Consider the following 26,487-nt stretch of genomic DNA (forward strand, 5'->3'; position numbering starts at 1 on the left):
CAGAACACCCAAACCAAATACATTACAATTAAAACCAAAGTCCTCCCTCACTCCCTTTCCTGACTCAGGCAATTGCTCAGGGGTGTGTATTAGCAGTTCCTTTCACTGCAAGCATTCACTGCAGCAAAGAAATTGCTTATCATTTAATACAACTGCTTTGTGTATTTATCCATTGGGAAGGGAACAGGGAAGTTGTAATGTTTCTGCAGAACTTACTTCTCCAGTACAGGTGGAATTACTAATTCAGGACGCATCAGTGCAAGGTTCTGCAGGGCTTGGGCAGCCTCCAGGCTTCCAGTTTTACTAAACATAGCCAGGAGAACAGGTTGAATAATGCATTCTACAAAGTCTGTAACATCCTGGTCAGTAAGTTTGTGACTCTCAGGCACAGGAGTTAACCACGTCATCTTCTTGTAGCGCTCACGATGCAGCCTTCTCACAACACCACTGGGTAACCTCTGAAGTAGCTTCATCAGTTTGTTCTGTTAAATGCACAAGAAATGCTGTTCAGTTACTTGGCAGTAGCAGAGTCTGAGCTGCTAAATGTACAACAGAAATAGTAAAGCCAGTATCTTGAAATGACATGACTGAGTAAAAGGAAAATCTGAAGAGCTCTAAAACACAGTGTTTGCAGCTTGGCATTAAACTTCAGTTCCCAAAATATCAGGAATTATGCTGCCAGCACCATGCCTTATGATTTAAAAGATCATGAAAAATACATACAAAGGTTATAGTCAAGATTCAAGATTACCTACCAATAGCTTTGGGACATCTCTGAGAGCATTCTCTGCATACTCACATGGAAACAAGTAAGCTATTCTAGAACGAGACAGATCCTTTGGCACTGCTTTGGCCAGCCCTGCTATTTTAATCTGTACTTTTCACCAGCTATCAGAGGGAGATTCTTACTAGCAGAATACTCTGCTAGCTGCACCATCAGCGAGCTATACTTCATCAAACTGGATATGCATTGAAACTCTTTTTTCCTTTGTTTAGAATTTGCTAACTTGGAGACAGCAGGTCAGTAATACAAAAGCTATGTCACACAAGTCACACTGATGCTGTGTATCACCCTCCTTTAATGTGCTGGCTTCTTTTTACCAGCTATCTATGAATTAGATGTCTAGTTTAGGCTTCTGAACTGCATTTGGGTTAGACATTTGAAGAATACCTGCATTTGCTGTGGTTCTGACATCAAGCAAAAGTACGATTTGAATGACAGTGCAATCACATCTTGGAAATGAAAAGTCTCAATATATATCCAACCAACAGACAATCTGGCTGCTGGAGCACATAATGCATCTATCAACATGTTTCAAGTGACAGGTTTGACTGTCAAAATTACAGCCAAATTTATTGTCTTGACATGCAAAGAACTCACCAGCCAGCGCCCGTTATTTGAAGGATGGTAGAAAGAGGCAATGCTATTGAACAAGCCAGACAGGTGCTTTTGCACTAGTTTACTCGGTCCACCCTGTAACAAATAAACCACAGTATTTTATTACATGAAGCAAGTTAAATGAACAGCTAACACAGTAAGTACAAGGTACAAGTGAGCACTCTCACCACAGTCATACCGCAAAGCATCAAATCACAGCAGCAAATCCCCTCCCTTCCCCACCCTCAGCTCAGCACTAAGGAGCAATTTCTCCCCATCACATCAGATGAGATTCACCCCTAAAAGAGTGATTCAATCCTTCAGCTGCCAGTGCTACTGGCAGCTGTGGATACACACTTGGAATGTGGATAACATTCATTTCCAGAATGGCACAGCCATTTCCATCAGCTAAACAGGACAAACACTCACGTTAAACACATACTTGCTTAAAGCTCTGCATTAGGTTTTGTTTCCCTTCATGAAAAGGCTACTAACCATCATGGCTGTGATCCACATGACTGCATGCCCCACATCGTAAGCATTTGTCAGGAATCTTGGAACAACAACTTGGTTGCTTCCCACTGGAAGATTTAAACTCCTCAGAATTCTGGTGAAAATCTGAAAAGAGAGTCACATTGGCATAAATTACTTGATGGATTTATTACTTTTTGAATGATTTACTTTAGGAATTTATGCCACAAAACTGGCATAAATAAAGTTTTCTAATCAAAAGGTGTTGGTTTGGGGGTTTAAACAACATAAATGCTGTAAATCTTAGAAAAAGCTGAAAGATTCAAAAGGTCACACAGACTGTTTATCAAAGAATACCACTAAGAGCCATTTCCATACTAACTACATATTACACAATCAGATAGCACTTGCACAGTAACATATGCTGTTGCTTCTGTTTGGTTTTGAGGCAGGTGGTAACAGCAGCAACCTCCAGTGCTGCCTGGTACAAAAGGATGCTCAAATCTTCTCATCTTAAACTTAGGTCTTCAAATGAATGTACTTAATTTGAAAGAATGGCCCGCTGCAACGTAAGATCCATATAGGGAAGATGAATGCTTCTCAGCGCAGGAACACCAGGGACTTAAAGCAAACAAGATAATTCCATAAAATGAGGAATATTACCTTTGGTACATACGGATCCCAGTCTATGTATCCAATGTTGTCAGTGGCCAAGCGAGCAAACAGATTTACTAGATGCTGAAAACAACCATAAAAGAAATATTTATTAGAATCATGATAAAAGATGCACAAAGCCCTCAATCTACTTTGCAGGTGCAAGAGAAAAGCTACCCATGGCACTACAGTGCTTGTAAAGGCAGATTTCACTCCATCAGGAGCCACCAATGCCACCTTCCACAATGCATCAGAATTCCCGTCTTCAGGAGTCCAACTCATCACGCATCTGAGCCCTTACAAAACAGGTAATTGTGATCTCAGCTCTGGCAGAGGCAGCCTGCCAGAACATATACCCCTACCTCTTCAATATATATATATACACAAAAGATACGTATCTTTTTAAATGTAAAGACCTATTAATAGTACTTCTACAAGGTACACTCACACTCTCGCTTTCCCCACGCTCTGTGAATTAACATGAAAGGCAGAATGCATTCACTACCATTTAAATTCTCAACCATTTATTGCTAGAGCAACTCTGAAGAACAGTAGATGAACAACAGACAAGCTTGAGCTACACACTGTCAAAGAGTTAAGCTTTTGCTAAGAAACATCTTTCCCCCTTTTGAGCCTTCCAGGGTAACTCTGAGCTGGAGCAGCTCAGCAAGAACCTATGATTGCCAATTCATGTCATGGTGCTTCCTCATTACTAGAGCACTCTCATGTGAGCTCAATGTGGACACTGGCCTAAAACAGCATCTATATATAGACAGTGAAGAAAACTCAGCCAACACTGCTTCTGCAGGATCCATCCTACTTAAAGCATGCTTGCCTGTGCTGATGGCTGTCACATCTGTAAGCTTTGGTTTAAGCACATTTGTGGTTTGCAAAGGTCACAGTCATTAGCTGTCAGAGGGGCAGCAGTATGTGACTGTGAAGAATTAGATACTCCATTGCCAGAGGACAGCTTCATGAGTACAGAAGGAAGCTGAAAAATGTCCTCAGGAAAGGGTTAACAGGACTGAACAAAAAGGAGATAAAGTCTGACTCCAATATCCTGATTGTGAGGAAGCACATAATCCAGCAACACTCCTTTTATGAGCTTGCCCAAATAGGGAAATACCTCTTAGGTCTCCTAGAGCCTTGATGCTTCTATCAGTACCTTGAAGCCATGGCAAAGCCAAAAGGAACTGCCTTAAACAATCCTGCCTTGTTCAGAGACAGATATTCACAGAAGAACAGTTCACCTCTCAGTCTGAAGGACAGGATAGCTTTGGAAAACCCACAAATTCAATTCAGGACAGTCACATCTGACACAGCCTGAAGACAAGTGTTCCATTTAAATTATCTACCTTTTTGATACAGGAAATACCCACTGAAAAAAATCCCTTACCATGCACAAAGGCAACTGATTCTATAGCTCCTCTTCAAACAGCAAGTCCACCTCTGCCAAAGCGAGCTGAGAAAAAGCTTGCAGCATAGAGAGGCTTAAATTGGACTGCACAGTCAGAACCCATATGTCTCGTTTTCTGCATCCAAGCCTGATGCAGTGAACACGCCTGCCCTTAAGATGCAGAGCAGACAGTAAAGGAAACAAGAAGTGAAAGCTTTGGGGGAAAAAATAAAGATGTTGTGAGCAAACTGTCAGAACATGGTGGAAGAGGGAAAAAATATCAGAGACAGCTTATGAAAGAGTGTTGATGATTATTTGTTAGACCATTTGACAGAGACAAACCAAACCATGGTATTAAAGTGCAGGCTGTCATCTTCCTGTCAGAAAGAGTAGATAGAATTGTGGGGTTTTGGAGAGCCAGCAGAAAGACGCAATGTCTACAGACAACCTCAAACAGAGCTTTGGCAATCATCCTGTTCCAATCTGGACACTTGTCAACTGTTGAAGCAACGACTGACTGCCTTCCTTTGCAATGGAACAAAACTCAGACCAGGAAGACCTACACACAAACCTTCTCACAAAGACACTGGGGTTTTGGAAATCAGGTGTCTCCAAAGCCACTAAGAAGTGTACATCAGCAGGAGACCAGTAAGAGGAACAGATGGTCCATGAGCTTATGTTCATGTTGAGTATGGGAAAAAATGTGGTTTTATGCCAAGTTTCACTGCAGTAAAGCCAGGGCACAGGTCAGCTGCAACAGTAGCACCTAAACTAAGAATGACACTTGATTTTCTTTTCCAAGTTTGCATCTATAAGACACACAGTAAAGGACAGACAAGTACATGGTAAATCATTTTACTTGAAAGAAATAGCCCAGTGGTATTTTTGAGCAAGAGGAATACAGGTTCTTTACTGTATCTAAAGCAAAGATGACAATAACTCACTGCAGTCAAGGCAAAGCATTGCTACTCAAAATTAGGCATCATGAAAGATCCATTAAGATATAAAAGATGGGACTCCACAGAATTCTAACTTAACAGAAATCACAACAGCACCTTGCATCATCATCAGCATTAACAGGCACTCTGGAAAATGCCCACATTCCCAAGGCTGAAAAGAAAAGCTGCCCCAGCTCACCATTAAACACTGTTCACCAAGCACAAGCGCACTCTCATTTAGTCAGCCAGTAATTGCTTGCTAACAATCATGAAGTTACTGTCTCTGCTTGTGTGTGCTAGTTACAGCAGAAGGAAAACAACAATCCATTATATCACTGTTGGACTTCAATGCCTTGCAAACAAGTGGCAGGAACATGTAAATGAATTTCTTCCAGGGTAGGTAGAAAGTAAATACTTACCCCTTCCCACTGGGGAAGGTTCTGAACTGACACCCAAAGGCCTATAAATTCATCAAACCAGAGCCTACAAGAGAACAGAATCAAAGAAAGTTACTTTGATTACAGTTAAATGTTGTGAAAGCAGCTGCCTCACTGGGTTTACCCCTCACTTAGCCAGGTGACTGCAAGAAATCACCTGCCCCTCAACTCATTCAACATGAACAGGGATCAGCACTGACAGGCTTATATCACTTTGTTTCCCACAGCATCCCCTCTATCCGCAAATCTGATCCTGAGTTTCAGTGCTTGCTTCTTCTACCTCCCTTGTTTGAACCCTTCCTTTCACATAAGTGTTTCACCAGCAGTTTCCTTATCTACATCAGTTTCACCACTTCACTATATTTTGCCATCTCAACAAACGTAAACCAGATGAAAATAAATCACACTTCATTTCCCTCTACCTTAAAATCTAAAATTTGTCCTTACTGACCAAGGGTCCCAAGTGTCAAGAGCTTCTATTCTGAATTCACCTGAAGCCAATGATGCAAACCCTCCATACCAGTCCCTCAAAGTACAGGTATAAACTATATTCACCCCCTTTCTTGAAGTTTTCAGTAACCCTCTGCCACAAATGTACTGTTAACCTCACAGCCTAAGTAATCTCTATATGCACTAAACATCACTAACTTGCACTTTGAAGTTCAATAGCTCTGCCTTAAATACGACCCAGATACTGTCCTGCCCTGCCCTGTTAAAGTTTCTCCTTTAATCGTGAAACTCATTTCCTGTAGCTCTCATAGAATCCCAGACTGGTTTGGATTGAAGCACCTTAAAGCTCATCCAGCTCCAACCCCTGCTCCCACAGGCAGGGACCCCTTCCACTAGAGCAGCTTGCTCCAAGCCCCTGTGTCCAACCTGGCCTTGAACACTGCCAGGGATGGGGCAGCCACAGCTTCTTCCTTATATCAAATCTAAATCTCCCCTCTGGCAGGTTAAGGCCATTCCCCTTGTCCTGTCATTACACACCCTTGTAAAAAGCCCCTCTCAAGGTTTCCTATAGGCCCCATTTAGGTACTGGTAGACTGATTTAAGGTCTCCCCTGAGTCTTCTCTTCTCCAGGCTTCCCTTCTGTCTCACATTTCCAAATCTTGACTGAAGACCTCCACCTCCAGTTCCATATTTGTAGTAAGAGCTGTATTTTATCCTACATGAAGGACTCATTGGAATCTGGCCCAAATTAAATAAAAGGTAGGACTTAAAGCTCTGCTATGGTTAATGATTTTTTACTTGTGAGACTATTCCTTCAGGATTAAAAGTGCACTTAATTCAATTTAGCTTGCTTCCTTGTGTACCCTGTGCTTTACCCTGGAGAAGGAAGAACTCCTTTGAGAACAGACACTACACAATTCCCCCAGGTTACTTTCACAAAAGAATGCTGACAGAATGTCTTGAATTCCTTCCAACAATGCTCTTAAAAGCCACCATTCATTTTGCTGGTTGACTTCAAGCCACCCTGTAAAATATCATAGCATTTGCAACAGAACACTACAGCAACAGACACTCGATTGCACTTACTTGAAACCCTTCTGGTGAAGGGCAGGAGGAAGGGTTGTGGGTAGGAATAGCTCAAAGTAGGTTATAGCCTTTTGCATGGTAACGTCAAAAGGACACATTAAAGGCCTCCATTCATGCAGCATCTCTGCAGTGGCATCTTCTGGAAAATACCTGAAAGCAAGGAAACCACTTGGCTTGGCTTGAAAGTTTGGGTCTTAAAGCATACCTAAAACTATTCACTGATCTGTCATAAATCTTAGCTCCCAGGAAAATCGTGTGTCCAGGGACAATAGACAGGCAGTCCTTCACCCCACTAAACCTTCACAGAGCACAGAGTTAAGAGCAAGGACACCACGTGCATCATCCAAGACCACAAATCTAAGAAGGATCTGGCCTTGTCGAACCAGATAAGGCTCTGCAGAATGCAAAACCATTTCAATGTGAAGGCTGGTCAGAAAAAAAAATATCAAACAACAACTATTTACATTTGATGCAGTATGGAAAAAAGGATTACTTAAGGCATGAGGAGTATTTATAGGAGCATTAGAAGAATGCTGGTTATTTAATTTCTTTCACAAACCCCTAAATATCCAAGCACTGCACTATTTAAAATGCACACCAGATGCAACTGTTTATACAACATAACTATTGCAGTTGATATGGGACCAACTGGAAGCACCATCATCAGTGTCCCGACCTTAAGTCAGAATTCTCAAGAAACAAATATCACATTTCCTTTTTAAACACTCTGCTTCAGTGACTTTCACATTCGTACCAGCTACCAGAAAATCAATGCTGGAAATAAGGGGTTTTATTTAGCTACAAAACCACACGTATCTGGGAGAAGTGTTAAGGTTGTTTTATCCTTATGCTTCTCATACTAGCAGTGTGTGTTTAGAACAGCATCTCCTATTGGGCTGTTCAACAGAGCACCATCAGTGTGTGGAGCAACTGCTCCCATGAAAGCAGATGATAACTACAAAAGGTTGTACAGCCAGTAGTAAGAGAATAAGTCTCTTCATCTCTTCTGTATCCTAAGCTGTGAGCAAAGTCAGTTAGTGCAGAGAGCACTGGCTCAGGCACACACGCTCCCAGTGAACACACAGAAGGGCAAAGGCAGCGGTGGCCTTATCTAGCGATATATGGCTTAACTATTAACAGATTTTCCACCAAGGGTGTTCAGAGCCAAAACCAAACGACCTTACACTTTGTTTAGATACTGGAACAGAGAGCGTGCCTGTCACTATTTTCATTTTAAGCCACCTAAAACCTGGGTATTGATCATCCATAATGCAGTAAACCCAAAAAGTCCCTACCCTTCACCAAAACCTCCTTAAATGAACTGGGACATCAGCCAGGGAATGACTTGTTTTTAAAACCAAAAAACCCACCCTACTTTTCTGCCCCCTCTTAATGTAATGGTAAGGATGCAGGCTTTAAACCCCCCCCAGACAACACACACTTACGGTCTGCAGCTCTTCACCAGTGTTTTCAGAACGCTTTCTACAGAACTGAAACAAGAAAGATAACATCAGCGATGGTGTGTTACCTAATTTCAGTGACAGCAGAAAAACAACCATTTGCTGATTTCTCCCTCAAGAGATTAAGATAATGTTGATGCAATTAGATGTCCTCTGTGAACATGCAGTAGCTAACTGCCTTCTACACACACCTAATCACAATGACTCAAATTGCTCTGTTAAACTCCCAGTCCTACTTTTCATACACTGCTTTTGCATTTAATGCAGTTAAGTGATAAGTGAAGAATTATTATCATTTATTATGAGTAATATCCTGCATTTCATCCATGAACAACCAACAGAGGAAGGGAACTCCTCAGGGAAGCTGAAAACACAAACAGGACAACTGGGTTTATGGACTTAATAAATATTTGCAAGATAGATAAAGGCAACAGACTTCAGAAAGCTGTTATTATTATACTCCAAACACATATCTGCCTTTTCAATCTGGTTTGGGAGTTTGTCCAGTGGTTCTGAGAAGTGAACTATCTGTAAATCATTGGTTATTTCATTAGTTTCCCTCTAACTGCTGGTTTTAAAAGGGTTTTCATCCATTGCAAGGAAACTTGTCTGAGAAATCATTTGAACACACACTGACACAGGATGCCATCAACCACTTAAAACAGATTAAACCTCACAACACACTCAAAGAATAAAAGGGAGAGAAGGAGAGACATCCATCAGTGGAACCATAAAAGTGGGAAATTGTCACATTCTTCACATTTTCTCTTTATTACAAGACAAGCTCCAGACTCGATTGCACTTTTACCAAAAACCATTCCCTGAATGAACAAGAAAGATTCTGGCAGAAGAACTTGCTGCATCTTCTAGACACACTTTCTGTACTTTTAATACAGAAAAATAATTCTATTTTTTAATAGAAAAATTGCATCCTTCAGCTCATCATCAAAAACTACCATAGAGATCTGCTACTGTGATCAGAAAAAGATGATGCAGATGGATCACCTTTAGAATTCTACTAAAGATCAGCCTGGGTCAATTCATTCTGAGACACAGCAGTACTGGGCATGCACACACTCTCCCCCTCTAGTCCTGTACAAAACAAACTGATCCCACACAAGCCAGGAGAGCTATAGAATGGATAAACCACCACTTCCCTCCAATACCTTGACACTCAATGCAAGCCAGCACAAGCCCACCCAGCCTTCACACCACCACTTCAGCTCAAGCAGTGCTCCAGGAGATGAAAAGTTCTTTATGTTTTATGCAACAGTGACCAAGTAAATCCATGGCCTCTCCCAGAAGGAAAAGTCTGAGCTGACTGACAGCTTCTAAAATATGAAGGGGAATGGCCAAGCATTCATTAGAGAGAAATGAGATCAGACTCTGCAAGAAGCTCATCAAGATTCTGGGTTAAAGTGAACACTGTTCTTGAGAGTTAGGAAACAGGTAACGGCTGCTCCAAGAGGAAATAAACAGAGCATGAACCAGCACATTCCTTAAGAGCATTAAAGATTAACATGAAAAATGCTTGTGTGGCCAAACAAAGAAGCCACCCCGTTCTATCACACACCACTAGAGGAAACTGTGATGAAGGAGGACGTGAAGGACAGAGGAGTTTTAAGGAACACCAATGCAAGAGATCAACAGATGTTTCTAATTCAGAAGTTTTCAGTCAGATCCCAGCATGTGTTTGTGGAAGAGAGCAAAGGAGAAAGATTGGAAGGGATATTCCATCCCTGGCAGTGTTCAAGGCCTGGTTGGATGGGGCATGGAGCAAGCTGCTCTAGTGGAAGGCGTCCCTGCTCGTGGCAGGGGTTAGAACTGGATGAGCTTTAAGGTCCTTTCCAACCCAAACTATTCCATGATTCTATGTCCTTGCCTGTCTTCTGATCACAAATTTAGAATGGAAGCTAGAAAGAAACAAACAGCAGCAATTTTGTACTTCAGGAAACTTCCATCCAAGACACACCTGAACTACAGACCAAGTACAGAAGACATCTTGTACAGCTCGCATTTGATGACTACTAGTCAGAAAGGGACAGGACAATATAGCTGGGAAGAGGCTGCTGGTTACTGGTTTCATTATCACTTTGAACCCACTCAAACCTTTCAGTAGTGGCTCCTGCTCCACTCTTGGTTAGACTTTCTGTGTACCTGTTACTGCTGAAGTGCTCCCAAAGACCTACAGTTATCACATACAAACTTGTGTCTGAAATCCAACACTAAACCAGCCAGGAAACAAGAGAGCACAACAGCAAACAAGGATATACATAAACCACACGGGACGGCATCAGCCTGCTGTGGTTTGTACTCCTGCTCAGGTATTTAATGCTGACCACTTGGATAAGGTATTAAAACCTTTGTAATAGGAAGATAACGAAGCTACATACATGGGAAGGTATCTCCTATTAGTAACTGAAGAGGAAAATGTCTCATGCCGTTGACTTTTAGTTCCTGCTTATTACCTTAAGTATTATTAGATCATTATTATCATCTTGCCACACGGATGTATTAAAAAGCATCAACAATACTATTAACCCCTATCACCAGTCATCATTTTGTCACTACATGATTATTTTTGTCTTTTGGGTAGGATATGACCATATTAACTTGAAAATGCATGGTTTACCTTCATTTTCAAGGAGAATCATGTTTCAGTTAAAACAACACATAAACTGACACTGTTGACTACTCCATGATTGAAAAGCAGTAAAACCACTGTTTCCAGGACACATTCTAGCCCTGTGGTGGACACTCCATTACAAGAGCTTAAATTGAGACAATGAAAGAGCAACCAGCTGTACTCTCACTAATGATTTCAGTGACTTTCTAACTGCAGCTTGCGAGCCAAATATCAACGTCTCATTGGATTAGTACAGCTAAATACTTCTTCCTAAAAGGCCCCAAACAAAGCAAACCAATGGGAATTCCACTCCACTTCTACCAGTGTTCTGTATTTATATATCCACCAAATCTCCTGATAGGGTTTTTGCTGCAAAAATTCACAGTCAGCTCTGCCAATAGACAAACTCTGCTTCACACTCCACAGCTACAAGGCTGTTGCCGGGTGGATTTTCCAGACCCTATTACCTCACTGCTAAAGCACTTTCCATGATTGCATCGTTTTTAATAGTAAGGTACACTGCCTCCGTGACATGCACTCCTACAGCAAAGCTCATTCTGGCCACATTCAGACCCAGTGATTATTCAAATGTCAATTTTCCCTTCCGTTTGACCCTTGGAATAGATATGCTGGTTAAATTAGTTAGATGTAGCCACTGATTCAGCCACTTGACACACGCTGTATCTTGGTCCCCATTAGAAAGGTTGCCATACAGTGCGACATTCTCATACACAGTGGTGTCATGTTAACATCAGTTTTCCAATACAATTATTTATGCAGGAAATGACACTTGTGTGGCAAGTGTTATGATTGAACAGAACATGCACAAGATGACACATCGGCCAGAGCTGAACAGAACAAAAAGTCTTTCTTACCACCTATGTAATACATTAAGCACAAATGTTTTAGGTGAAGACAAGCCTGGTCGATATGAACTGAATGTAAAAACAAAAAACAAAACACAAAAAATAAGAGAAAATTAAAACAGTTGTTAATTTAACAGCTCTAAATCAAATCAATCAGCTTGTAAAAGTCTCACTTGATTTGAACCAAAAAGATATCCCTGAGAATTGACGTTAAAAAGGATAAGCACCGTATGAGAAGAAATCGCACTGCATATTCAGGTAGAGTGTGTGCTATCTATGCAGTTAATAGAAGCTGCATGTTGCAGATGGACCACCACAACCAATACTTTCCTCCCAGTTTAACCTCCTTTCCCCTCCTGGAAAAGCCCCCTTCCCACTACACCGGCATCACACACTGGACCACAGCCCCACAGAGCAAAGTAAGCAGCTTCCCAAGGTGCTGACACATGCCTAGAAGGAACCAACTACAAAAGGTTCTGCTCTTCTGGATTTTCACTTACAAGTAGTACCTACAGTGAGCAAAATAGTGCAATTGAGCAGAATAATTCTTCCAACTATGTAGGCATCAGAGAAAATTAGCATGAAATGCTCTAGTAACAAGATACAAGGCTACAAAACATGTATTTTGTTTGTGTCACTGATCAGCAAGAGGACCTTCCACTCAGCAGAAGGGATCAGTGGTGGTACTTCAACATCCCTGGGCAGAAAGGGATGATTTTTAAAGCAAGTATTTTCACCTTCATTTCTTTACATGAAGTTTCAATTCAAACAAGCATCATGAGCTCTCCGTGTAATATCTTTTATAATCTGGAATGTATAGAGCAGGACCTTCTCTAATTGGAATTATTAGAGAAATCTGGGGAGTTTGACAGATGGGGAGGGATTGGCAGCACAAAGAAAGAACAGAAACAAGTTTTCATTTTAATATCAGTCAAACATTTGTAACAGTCTTAACTGGGAAAAAAATTATTTGTCCATACCATCACTTTGAAAATCTGTGTATGTATTTTCTGTAAAAAGTACTTTCCTTTCTGTGCACAGATTTACACCTAGATTCCAGGTACTAGCAATGATTACAGTACATATATTCTAAGAACAGTACCATTTATCTTTTTCCAAAACTCCTATTGTGTTACAAACCAGAAGAGCAGAATTTTAACTTGACTATTTGTGCTGGCTTTGGCTGGGATAGAGTTAATTTTCTGCATAATAGCTGGCACGTTGTGGATTCCTGCTGAAAGCAGTGCTGATAACCCAGGGATGCTTTCGTTATCACTGAGCAGTGCTTACACAGAGCTAAGGCCTTTTCTGCTCACCCCACAGGAGCTGGCAGTGCACAAGGAGTTGAGACAGGACACAGCCAGGACAGCTGATCCCAACTGACCCAAGGGATGTTCCAGACCATAAGATGTCATGCTCAGAATATAAAGATGGGGTAAGAAAGAAGTGGGGCACACTCAGAGTGATGGCATTTGTCTTCCCAAGTCATCGTGATGCTTTCCTGGGGATGGCTGAACACCTGCCTGACCATGGGAAGTGGTGCATGCTGGATTCCTTGCTTTGCTTGTGTGTGTGGCTTTTGCTTTCCCTCTTCAATTGTCTTTATCCCAACCCATGAGCTTTCTCACTTTTACCCTTCTGATTCTCTCCCCATCTCCTCAGGAGGCAGTGAGGGAGCAGCTGTGTGGGGCTCAGCTGCAACTGGGGTAAAACCACAATAACATAAAGAAAAAAAAATCAACATCAAATCTGTTAGACTGGGAGACATCATCCTAAAATATGTTGATGAAGACCCCATATTTAGAAATGAACTCAATCACATTAACAAAGAGAGAAACATCATCACAAACAGTTCACTGGCAGAAGGATAGACATGATTTAGTTCAGTCTTGCACAATATTACTGAAATATACTTCATGAAGATAGAATCAAAATATTTACTGTGCATCAAATTCCAACTATTAAAAGCAAATTACAAAGTACTTGAAAGCATTACAGGTACTTATAGCTTATCAAATGGTTTAAAATGCAAGCTTACTTGGGAAACCAATTCAATCCAAGGTTTTCTGTTTTGGAGTATAATATCCTTTCTAACATTTCATAAAGTGGTCTCCATGGCAATTCCAAATCATCCCTGGAAAGCAGCTCTTTTTTCCTAATAGAAAACAAAACAACAACAAGCACTTTAGGTTTAAACGTTCACGTGGACACACTGTGCATCACGATGTCCCAGGTCACTGCTCTGAACCATGCTTAGCTTCAGTGCTTGGCACAAGCTTCAGCAAGGTCAGGCCAGAAAGCAGCTGGCCACTTGCAGTATTTCTGCAACCACAGGAGCTGTTACCTTCAGGATAACTCTAAGTGAAACAAACATTCTCATGTTGTGAGACACGTCTTTATGTTCTCCCTACTTGAGATTCAACCTGAACACTTGGCTCTCTAACAGGGGGAAAAAACCTGACATTCTTTCAATTCTACTCCTAAAGCTTTGAAGAGGGAAAGGTGTCTGCATAATGAGAACTCCTTTTAACCAACATAATCTGTACAGGGGATGACCACGTGAAGTAACGAGTAATAGGACATACTATTACATTAAGACCAGGTTGGAAGGGGCTTGGAGTAACCTGCTTTAGTGGAAGGTGTCCCTGCCTCTGGCAGGGGGCTGGAACTGGATGAGCTTTAAGGTCCCTTCCAACCTAAACCATTCTAGGACTCCATGATTACAGTGTATTGAGCAACTCAAGTAACCAACTACTTTCCATAGTCAGCAGAAATCTGTACTCACTTGAGCAGGTTTATCAAGAGGCGTGCAAATCCCTGCATCATGCTGATCTCCAGCCTTGGGATTGTTACCAACTCGTACAACAGTTTGATGAAAAGCACATGGTCTTCTCTGCTAAACTTTCTCCCATACAATCGGATGTACCTGCAACCAAAACAGCCAGTGAGTCAGCAATATATTCATACATTTCCATTATATCCCAGACCTGAGCCAGACTCCGTGTGACTTGGTGTTTAATGACACAAAACTAAAACCTGGTTCACAAGCCCAACAAATAAGAGGCTGAAAGCTTACGCAAAGCGAGATGAACAACTGAAACTAACCACAGGAAGAACAGCAATGACCAAATAAAGCTTACAGCCTTCTAAGACTCAACTCATACCATAACTCCATGCTCACACCAGATACCACAAAAACAAAGATCGCAGTCTTTCACCTCAGCTCAAAGTCTACCAGCCATTAAATTTAGTATTTCCATATCCCCATGTATTTATTTCTCTTAATAAAAAAAAAAAAAAAAAAAAAAAAAATCAACCACACAACAGCTCTCACAAGCAGCCTTATTTTACCCAATCCTTGCTGGCAGGGGCACTTTCAGAATGAGATGGGACACGATCCAGAAGCTAATAATAATCAAGTCCAATTCACTTCCAGTAAGGGTGAAAAACCGATTTAGACACTGAGCTTTGCTGGTGGTGTCTCCCACTCCTGTCACTGGTATTTACTATCTTAAGAGGGTGTAGATCCATTTGGACTAACTCTGGAAGAAGTGCTTGCTAATGTCAGCTTGAAAAAAGAAATACAGTTGAAGTCTTAAAACACATTCTGCAGCACAAAACCTATCAAAGGTTCTAATGCAGCATTTCACGTGCCACACACTAGAAATCACCACTCACCAAGGAAGCACACTCCTTTTTATTACTATTCCAACTACTCCTAGCAATTCGTAAGAAACCTTACTAATACTCTCTCCTCCAAGTAGCAGTTGGACAAAGCATGTAAGATACAAACCCCTATGAAACAACTTTTAGAGAAGCCTGTTCGCTGTTTTGATTTCGTAGAGCTTGGACTGATTTGTAGCCAAACACACACTCCTGGTGCATCAAGGCTCACTCTGGTATCATGAAGAATGCCAAATCTCATGCTGTTGATGTGATACACAGGGCAGCACACAGCTCTGAAGGACTCCTCAAAAATCATAAGAGTCCCAAACTGGTTTGTGTTGGAAGGGACCTTGAAGCTCCAACAGCTCCAACCCCTGCTCCCAAGGGCAGTGACACCTTCCACTGGAGCAGCTTGCTCCAAGCCCCTGTGTCCAACCTGGCCTTGAACACTGCCAGGGATGGGGCAGCCACAGCTTCTCTGGGCACCCTGTGCCAGCACCTCAGCACCCTCACAGGGAAGAGCTTCTGCCTAAGAGCTCAGCTCAGTCTCCCCTCAGGCAGGTTCAAGCCATTCCCCTTGGCCTGTCCCTCCATCCCTTGTCCCAAGCCCCTCTCCAGCTTTCCTGCAGCCCCTTCAGGCACTGGAGCTGCTCTCAGGTCTCCCCTTCAGGAGCCTTCTCTTCTCCAGGCTGCCCCAGCCCTGCTCTCTCAGCCTGGCTCCAGAGCAGAGCTGCTCCAGCCCTCGCAGCATCTCCATGGCCTCCTCTGCACTAGCTCCAACAGCTCCACATCCCTCTTGTGCTGCTGCCCCAGAGCTGGGCACAGGACTCATGGGGTGGGGTGGTCACTGCCAGTGGGAGACCTGACTACCTGAGAACTAAAAATCAGATCACTTAATACAATACACTTACATGGAACTCACTTCACACAGTGACACAAGATACATGGGATTTAGGTACTGCTCGAGTACTTTATTCTACTTAGCTGTTCCTCAATTTAAAGCCAAACTATCTCTGAACTTCTAGGATCACCCACAGCTAGATCCGACCAAAAGGAGATGGTTTGCTTAAACACACATACACCAGCATCTCTTGTTCTTTCCTTGCAAGATTTTTCCCAGCCTTCCTCCTGCAGCTGCCTTTGAAGACACCATGGAAGAGCAGCAAGGCTCTGGCAAACCAGAAACCACCACTTTTCACAGAAAAAAAGAGAAAACCACCCCTACAGCACCTCCTTCCAGTTCCCTCTCCCCACTGATTTCAAGGGGGGATTTCTCCGTTTGGTGGGCAGTATTTTCACTAATGCTCATTTCAACATATTTTACGTACTTGAAATACAGAAGGAAGGAAACTAAATACAGGAAGTGAAACGATCTGGATTACCTACCTACAGAAGTACACCAACAGCTGAACACCTACACTTTTCACATACATAAAATGGACATGCAAAAAGAATCCCTGGGGTGGGGGAAGGGCTGGTATTTGATTTTGTGAGGGTTAACAGCAGCATATAACAATCATACATCTTTTAACTGCAGTATTTTGCCTCCTAAAAGCATTCACTGCTCATAGGCTATATGTGAGGAACCCAGTGTAACAGTTTTTTCAAGCTAAACCAGGACAACACAGGAATTTCCATAAGCAGACATGAGAGCTATTCCCAGACTCCCAAAGGAAAAGCACATGCTTTGAAAACACAGGCAAATAAGAGGCATTCTGTATGCCCATAAGAAATGACCAGCCATACAGATCTATTGCTCCCACAGAGTCATTTCCCTCAGCCTTCTCTTACTGTTCAGTAAAAGATGGTGTTTGATGCAGTGACAAACCTGAAAAGAGTTTGCCTACAAGACTGTTTGCACTTTTCATGCCAGCACACATCTGGGAATTAAAACACCAGTTACACAGCAACACCAAGGGCTCCTTTCACCATGGAACAGAGGATTCTGACCCATAACTTCCATTTCATTATCCTTCAGTCATACACACTTGCCTGGACTTCTCCACTCTCATAATACTAGGGATAAAGCAACTAAGAATACTGGTTTCTTTTCTTCATACATGATTAAGAAGAAGAAACTGCAGAAGCCTGAAAAAACACAATTTAACAACAAAGAAACACTGTGAAGAGATCCAATTAATCTGCCACTGCTGCTATATATAACCAAAGTGTTTGGCTGGTTACCTTTCCTGCTATTTGCTACCAGCAGTTCTATGCTACAAAATGCTCTTTAATTAAGAGACAGAAGGAGGCAAGTACACAGAAATGTGTTGAACACAAAGACATCGCCATGGCCAAGAAGCTAAACTGCTCCCATATTTACAGCTTCTTTATGCAGGGGGGATGCAGAGTCTAAACCAGTGAATTACTTGTCTTAATCCAACTGTGCATTAAGGCACTGACAGAAAATAATTACTTCTAGAAAGGGGGTAATCACCTTTTCCTCAAGATTAAACGAGCAAAACCTAACAGAAGAGATCTGCAGAATCTTCAGAATATCCCCTCACTGAGGATGAGATATTGCCATTACCAAATAGAATATAGGCAGAACTTCATGAACCCTGGAGGATGCCTCAGGACTCATCACACAGATGTATGTTCATCTTATAAACGTGATTCTTCAGGATTAAAAACAAAATAAAATTGGGTTATTGGGGGGAAAAAAAATAATCTAGAACTAAATAGCTGTAAAACCAAAAATAATTCTTGTTCTTCAAGGCACATCTTGTCCCTGCTTGTGGCAGGTGGATTGGAACTGAAGGAGCTTTAAGGTCCCTTCCAATCCTCTACCTTCAGATGATTCTTGTAATCTTAGTTCATTTCCCTTTTCATTCCTCCCTTAAGAAAACCATCAGAGCTGTGATGAGCTCTCAACCTCTGCCACAGCTGCAAAAAGGGTACATCAATTGTCCTGCATTGTGCTGGTCACACCGGGTTCTGGTTTGGAGTTCCACTACATGAAGAGGAAAAAACCCCAATAAAACCCACCCCCACAACCCAAACCCCCTGATTAAGAAGTGAAAATTCCATTTGTATCTTTGCTGTACAGAGTACAGGCTCTCTGAAGATTACAATGAACAAGCAAAAAGACAACTCCCTGTTCTAAAAGTACTGGGTATCCAATCTCTCACTCCACAGTTACAACAGATCTATTTTTGGGAAGTGGACTATCCTACCAAGTGGACATCCTAAACTGCCCTAGCAAGTTGGCTGCTCTGCCGCAGTTAAAAACTGCCTTTGCATAACAAAGCTGAGGAGAGCACTCTCCTAAACTCCCAGCCATCTAGTTTCATTTTCCAGCACCCAGGACAGGATTAGGATGGGTTTATGATTATAAAACTCTTTTTTTTCTGGGTAATGACATGACAAACAATGAATCATGCTCAACAAGACTATTTAAATCACATGTACACAGTATACACACACACCGCTTATGCATCCAAAAGGAAAATTTGTATTTTCCTGTTAAAAATGAGATAGAAATGGATGTAAAACAGGATTTCTAGTGCTTACTTCAGCCAAGTCCCACCGAGACATTTTCATCCTCACTCTAATTTGTGTCCTGTCATTCTAATGCAAAACACTTGAGCTACATTTTTTCCACCCCTTCCAGCAAGGCAGTTAAATGTCATTTTGTAATAAGTCTTTAGCCAGCGAGCACAGAAACCATCACTGTCAGGAACAGAAACAGAAAACTGTGGCCCTCAGCTCCAGCGACTCTACCCTTGTTACTGAAGTAGAAGGCACAGGAAGATGTGTGTGCTCTCTCCAGGCTGCAGTCAACTGCATGTAAAGCAGCTATTAATGTTCCTATTATACTAATAATCTCATTTATAAGCTACGATCTAAAAAATCATAAAATAAAAATTAAATATATACACAAGGTTTCTTGTGTATATATTTGTATATATACATATATATGTATATATTTTATATACACAAGGTAAAACACGAAAGAGGGAAAAACCTGAAATAGCAGCTACTTTTGACCTAGAGACCATAAAAAGAGTATGATGCAAATCCACCTGAGCAAATGGTTTTGATGCAACCCGCTTTCTCCACACACACTGTAGCAAGTTACACAACTCAGATCCAGTCTTCTGCTTTCACAACCGGATTAGAGCTTTATAAGGTACAGATTTTACTAGCCAGAGTTGGGGAGTCCTGGGGGAATGATGACAGGTTTAAATGCCAGCAGTTGTACTTGCATAAGAAGCCCCACTAAGCCAGAAGTTACTGAAGTAACTGCACTATTCCTGTCTTCACAGGAGAGAGTTCTCTCTCCCCACACTCCTCACATGCATCCTAACCAAGGAACCAGTTCCCATGGCTGAAACTTATGCATAAAATAATCATGCAAATCAGATTACAGACATTTTATCTGATCAACTCCAATTTAGCTTTTCTCACCTCCTACTCAGTTCGTGACATCAGCCAGCTAAAAGAGCTGCTCTTAAGATAACTGTGTGCAAGTCATGTTTTCAGCTGTGGGGAGTATCAGAAATGCAAGATCTTGGGTTCAGCTGTCACCATGAAATAGTAACTGGTACTCATATGAAAAAAGATTAGAGTTTCACTTTCATTCTTCACGCTCCACAGGGTTTGTGCAGGTTGTGTAAGTTGTGAGTACCTGAGGAGATGTAACTGTATTAGTATACCAGCCATATGCAGTCTTTTCTGTTACTCCTTTATATGTATGCACAGGTTGGACGGGGCTTGGAGCAAGCTGCTCTAGTGGAAGGTGTCCCTTCAACACAAACCACTCTGGGATTCTGTACTATAATGTTCATGTTAACATTTGTATCTGCGTGAGAAACAAAGACACATCACCCACAGTTCTGAACTGTCAATTATTTCACAGAACATTGTGAGAACCCTGGCTTTTAGAACTCAGGTACTTGTAACAAAGCTAAAGAGCCACCGCACCCCTATGAAGATGCTGGGCATTTTGTTTTCAAACAAATGCACAACTTACTACAGCTGGCCAGGCAGGGTGAGAAAGCAGCAACTTGATTTGGAGATAAATTACCACCCACTATCAGACAGCAAAACTTGGAGTTTGCTGTCATTATCCCACAGTTTGACCTGGGTGTGCCATTGGAACACCATAAGCTTGCAAGTGTTTCATCCTGGCCTGAACTTTTATTAACGTATTTCATCCCACAGAAGCACTGTCAAGTTAAACTAAGAAGCAAAACATCTCTCGTGGTAAATACACTGGCTTATTTTTAAACCAAGCCCACTGTTTCCTTCCCTGCCAACATCCAAACATACTCAAAAGTCTTTCTGGATACAATATGCCACACAGGAATCTCGGGACTCGCAGGCAACAGACAAGCTGCAAACGCACACAGTGAATTCAAACTTCAAAGAGTAGGTGGAAAACCACAAATTAGAGTCTCCTGACCTGTCGGTGATTCATAAAGTGGCAGAGCAGCCGTTCTCAATAGGCTAAATTCACTGCCCTGAAGCCTAAAGTGGTAACAGTAATTGCAGTTTACACAGTGAGTAACAGGGTGAGAGTCTAACACAGTCCTGCACCTTTTCAAAGGACTCATGTGCCACGTTTAGCTTGTTCAGTTAATGCCAGGCTTTGTCACAGCAAGAACTGCTACAGTTCATTTCAACTCCGTTAGTACGTGAAGCCCTACCGCAGGTACAAAGGCTACAGGTACCACTGAAACCAGTGCGAGCTGGCAGATGGCTGGGGGGTGGGAAGGGAAACAGTACTGAACTGCTTCCAAGCGGGTTGGGTTCAAACTGTCACACAACGCGAACATGTGAGTCATTTTGTAACCACCAATGTAATTCTATCTAAGAATGTCTCTTGGCAAACGTAAGGACACTGAGATTGCAATACACACGGATCAAACAGATCTGACTGCCAAATATATATTAAATTCCCTATTAATATTTTAAAAATTACTTATGCAGGGAAGAAAACCATAAGTGGAGATCTCAAATTTGTACAAAACACGTTGTATCACCTCTAGTACATCGGAAACGGTTAATAAGAGCACACAGCACTCAGCTAAAATAAACCCTGATAAACATCCACAGAAACGTGGTTTAGTGATGGAAGTCACGAAGACATGACAGAAGCCATTGTCACATCTGCCATTTTCAGCACCGGAGTGCCCAAAAGGGTTAAGCTGGCTTTGAAAAACTGACTAAGAAAAACCTAAGTTCCACTCAGCGCTATCTATGTAACCACCGCGGCTTTATCTACACGAAAAGCCCCTTGCCAGCACGCACAGCAGAGCCAACATCAGCACAAACCACACCGTGCCACGGCGCAGGCAAGATACCAAGGACACCACGGTGTTTACGCAGCACTAAGCCTCAATTTAATCCTGCTAGCACCCAACTAACAACCGGCCCGTCTTGGGAAAGACTTCTTGGACGCTCCCGCAGCAGAAGTTACACGGGGGCAGCAGCTCAAGCAACTTAAACAGGCAAGAGGTGAGACTTAAGCAGGCGAGAGGTGGCTTTAAAGAAGACAAGCGCAACAACCGAACGCACAAGACCCGACTGGGGAAGCTCCCGAGGCGAGAAGGGAGCAGTGACAACGCAGCCACCTTTGCCCCCGTTCCCCGGGCGAGCCTTGTGTAAGCCGCGGGCGGGCTCCCCGCTGCTGACCACGGGGCCCAGCGAAACCGCCCGGGCTCGGGGCGAGCACGGGGCAGCGGGCGCCCGGCCGGCGCTCAGCGGCGGAGAGCGGAGCCGTTAGGGGGGGAACCTGCCTTCCGCGGCGCCCGGCCCAACGAACAGCAAAGGGGGAGCGGACCGCGGGCACTCACGTCGAGAGCTTCCTGGTCCAGAAGAGCCCCCCGGGCCAGAGCTCCTGGAGCTGCACGGCCCGGGCCAGGTTGTCCTTGATGTGCGCCAGGAAGCGGGCGGCCTCGGCCTCCAGGCGCTCGCCGTAGGGCAGCAGCTTGTTGTAGACGATCTCCTTCTGCGGCGGCGGCGGCGCCATGGCCGCTGCCCGCTCCGCGCCGCACCGCACCCGCCGCCCTCCGCGCCGCGCCGTGACGACACACCGGGGAACGGCGCCGCGCGCAGATCACTTCCGGCGGAAGGACCGGATGGGTCGGGTCACACCCCCCCCCCGCGGCCCCGGTAACACAGCAACGGGCGAGAGCAACGGGTCCTTGGGGGTGGTTAACGGGCTGCTGCCGGGGGGAGCAGTGGGTCCTTGGGGGTGGTTAACGGGCTGCCAGTGCCCGAAGTAACCCGGAGAGCGGCGTCGGACTCGGGCTTCTAGGGACAGGCCAAGGGGAATGGCTTGAACCTGCCCGAGGGGAGACTGAGATGAGCTCTTAGGCAGAAGCTCTTCCCTGTGAGGGTGCTGAGGCGCTGGCACAGGGTGCCCAGAGAAGCTGTGGCTGCCCCATCCCTGGCAGTGTTCAAGGCCAGGTTGGACACAGGGGCTTGGAGCAAGCTGCTCTAGTGGAAGGTGCCCCTGCCCGTGGCAGGGGTTGGAGCTGTTGGAGCTTCAAGGTCCCTTCAACACAAACCATTCCATGCAAACACCTACTTCAGAAAAAAAACCATTCACCTCCCAGCAGAGCTCCAGACAAAGTTCAAGCATCACTCTTCACCCCAAAAAACTTGCTGTAATGTTCAGTGGGGATGGACTTTATGCTGGATGTAATTGGCCACAGGGTTTGACAGCGGATTGTGCTGCTAAGAGGCTTACTTGAAATAACACCACCAGCCAGAAGAGCTCAACGGTGCCTGGTCCTGCTGCGAGCCCGTGGGTGCAGGATGAAGCTAGTCGTGGGGGTGTGATAACAGTGCCAGCAGTGCTGATAGTCATCCCCAGCTGTCCTAAATATAATTAATACAATTTCCCCTCAAGAATGACATGGTGACTGTGCAACAGCTGCTCCCTGATTAGATTTAAAGCTAATGACAAGGGCAAATCCTGTTTTCTGATCTTTATGCTCAAAGTAGCTCTGCTTAATATTATAAAAATCCCCCAAACATGGCTAACTAAGTGCTGAAAACACATTAGGAAGAGGAGAAATGCCACAGGAAGCTTAGGCATGGCCAGCAGCACCCACAGTGTGCAAGATACTGTCATGGCATTTTCCTGAAGAGCACGTTTATACCATCTTCTACGTGCCTTTGGAATCAGGTGTTATTTCCAGTCCATGTTGCAGGGGACACAGGGAACAATCCTGTGTGTTACAGTCACATAAGCTGTTATGAGCAGAGTCATGCTACTCTGATTTACCGAAGGAATCACAGCGATTCCATTCAGTGTTCAATACTTCTGAAACACCCTTCCATTCCCTGAAGATTTTGTATAACATAATCTCATCTCTATCACTCTTTATATTACTACAAAATACTTGGACTTCACTATTATTTTTTGTAGCCCCTTCAGGCACTGGAGCTGCTCTCAGGTCTCCCCTTCAGGAGCCTTCTCTTCTCCAGGCTGCCCCAGCCCAGCTCTCTCAGCCTGGCTCCAGAGCAGAGCTGCTCCAGCCCTCGCAGCAGCTCCATGGCCTCCTCTGTACTCACTCCAGCAGCTCCACATCCCTCGTTATCATTTTAGTGTCTTGGTGGTGAAAACAGGAGTAGCTGAACACTACAAAACAGTCTTATCATCAATTCAGACATGAATAAAATGGATAATGGGCCTAGAACCTGTAATAAAACCCCTCATGTTTAAGGATAAGTGAAAATACATGTGCCTTGAAACTGAAAAGTCTGAATCATTTCCTTATTTTCTGTCATCTGTGGGCAATTCTTCTTTCCAATTTAATGGCAACAGTGGTTTCTCTGAACAGCCATTTCCAATGTGCAAAACATTGATTAAATCTGAAGCATGCAGAGTTTGTTTGGACTTGGAGGAAAAAAAAAACCAAACTGACAGTTAGTGTTCTGAAATGGAAGCTGGCAGATCCAGAAGGAACTTCAGAGCTCTATTCTGTTGCTTTATAGCTACATTATCATAGAAAAATACCTCTGGAGCTTCTGCTCTTTCTAGTCCTGACACTGAGGCTTGATTTTTCACACATTTCTAAGTATTTTGCATTGTGAACAAGCACCTCTGACCTCAGGGAGCCTGTCTGGTCTGAGCCGACCTGTGACTGTCATACCCCAGACGCACCACTGCCTTCCACCAGAATTAAACACTTACCTTTTGGGGGAGAACATGCAGAGTGCTGTCAGCTCCTGAGGTGGTCACTGCACTAAACTGCCCTCTGTGTTCTCAGAAACATGATTTTCAGAGGCTGAAATGAGGAAAAAATTGATTCTGAATCCAGCACAGTAAGTACACATATAGTACTTGCATTCTGAAAGTGTTTCCTGCATAGCTGATTTACTAATTCCTTTTACTAGTTATTAAAACCCTAATCCTTCCCCTTTCCCCCCATACACCGGCATTCTGCTACTTAAAAGGGGAAAAAAATGACATGTTTTGCCAAGTGAGTCAAAAATAAGTTTGTTCCTCAAGTTTGCAATGTGTTTTGGTGGCAGAGTGTGTAAAAGCACATTTGGTTCCCCAGTCATATGATGAGGGGCTCGCTTTCCTAACAAGGAACCCGTCTGTGCTACTTGCATCCACAGCTTTTCCATCTCTTATTAAGTAGGAGGAATATGAATTGAGAGCAGCCCAAATATGGCTGCAACCTGTTGGTTTTGGCATGAAATCCTGAGAACTGATGAATCCAAGTGCTGTAGTTGTGAAAGAGAAAATACAATCTTCCCATTCATGAGAAATGGGGACTGTTGGCGGTGGCGTAAGTCACGTTGTGAAGTGTTCACACATTCCCTCCTTGGATGATTTGCTGCCTTTGGTCAGCTACCACCAGCACTGTCACTGGTATTCAGGGAACTTGTCACTCAGCCTTAACCATGGTTTATGCTCTCTTGGCCCCCAAGCAACTACTTTTCTTATATAGACATTTTGCTTAGTGACCCATCTGTCCCTTCCAACCTGACTCACTTTTTGAGAGACAAACTTCCATATATCTTACAGTTTGTAAAAGAAAACCCAGTCCAACAGGAGCTTCATGTTACCTGCATCCCACTTATCCTGGTCTGTGACCCCCATACCTCCAAGAGCCCCATTGCAGAAACAAAGAATAGCTTGCTTTTTGGTGGTGTCAGTCATGAGGATCCTCAGACTTCCTCTCATCCCTGGGTTTCTAAATTGGTCACTCATCCAAAGCAGGCACTGGAAGGTGCCAAAGAGAGTCAAAAAGCTGCTGCCATTCTGCTCACCAGCTTTCAGGCAAGATGGCAGGAAATTCCTTTCTCCGGGAAGAAGCATCTGTGATTCCTGGCTGAAAATCTTCAGACTAACAAGGGCATTTTCACTGCAAGGAACTGCTCCATGGGGGCTTGCAGCCTGCTGTGAAAGCCTTTAATTCCCTGTCCCTGGGAAACTGGGTGGCTCTACAGATTTTGGGTAGTAGCAGTTCCTTGCATGGTATAAACAGGGATGAGCAGTAATTATAATTACACCTACTGTGCCCCTAGGAAGTCAACTGCAGTTGTGTGAGCAAGATGGTAGTAAGATTAGTCACTCTAACCCATCTTCTGAAACACAGGAGTGTGATTTAAATCAGTAGTTTTAAGCCAAAGAAATAGAAACACTGATTTTAAAAACAACGTATCTGTGCTGGTTTGTACCTAGATATATCTCACCTAGAGACATATGACCTCCTTTACTTTATTGAGGAAAAATATGTTGCACCTCAATAGTAGTCAATAAGACTACAACTCATAATCACACTTATTGCACAAAGTTCTGTTTGACAGAGACTACATCTATTTGGAGCATGGGGCAAGAGTGATTGCAGGATCAATCAGTGCAGTGAGGTGCTGAAGAACTTAAGTTTTCTGTATCCCATGGGACAAAAATAGGTTCTTCTGAAGCGTGATTCAGAGGAACTAATTTTAGGTCCCTAAAGTAAGGCTGCCTAAATACTCTATTGCATGTTTCAGATTGGATGGGGAGGTGGTTCAGCATCACCTAAAGCACATATACTGAATCATAGAACCAATGAGGTTGGAAAAAGCCTTTAAGATCATCAAGTCC

The 26,487-nt window shown here is 43.3% G+C and overlaps 1 protein-coding gene across 2 annotated transcripts in view; it reads right to left on the reverse strand.

The window, feature by feature from the left end:
• The window catches only part of PSME4 (proteasome activator subunit 4), a 60,575-nt gene extending 38,086 nt beyond the window's left edge, over positions 1–22,489 (reverse strand). The window contains exons 1-11 of one of the 2 annotated variants that reach the window (XM_062608964.1): positions 22,229–22,489; positions 14,548–14,688; positions 13,801–13,917; positions 11,772–11,831; positions 8,256–8,300; positions 6,811–6,960; positions 5,257–5,320; positions 2,513–2,587; positions 1,874–1,996; positions 1,382–1,474; positions 217–482 (exon numbers count right to left, since the gene is read on the reverse strand). In XM_062608964.1, coding sequence (XP_062464948.1) covers positions 217–482; positions 1,382–1,474; positions 1,874–1,996; positions 2,513–2,587; positions 5,257–5,320; positions 6,811–6,960; positions 8,256–8,300; positions 11,772–11,831; positions 13,801–13,917; positions 14,548–14,688; positions 22,229–22,404 — 1,310 coding nt within the window. In that variant the 5' untranslated portion in view covers positions 22,405–22,489. The remainder of the gene's footprint in view (positions 1–216; positions 483–1,381; positions 1,475–1,873; positions 1,997–2,512; positions 2,588–5,256; positions 5,321–6,810; positions 6,961–8,255; positions 8,301–11,771; positions 11,832–13,800; positions 13,918–14,547; positions 14,689–22,228) is intronic. The other variant, XM_062608973.1, reaches the window with a different exon arrangement.
• Positions 22,490–26,487: the final 3,998 nt, after the last annotated feature.

The sequence above is a fragment of the Pezoporus occidentalis genome, unplaced genomic scaffold (genome assembly GCF_034315485.1).
Source record: "Pezoporus occidentalis ecotype Australia unplaced genomic scaffold, CSIRO_AGI_Poc_V1 ctg10, whole genome shotgun sequence".
Taxonomy (NCBI): domain Eukaryota; kingdom Metazoa; phylum Chordata; class Aves; order Psittaciformes; family Psittacidae; genus Pezoporus; species Pezoporus occidentalis.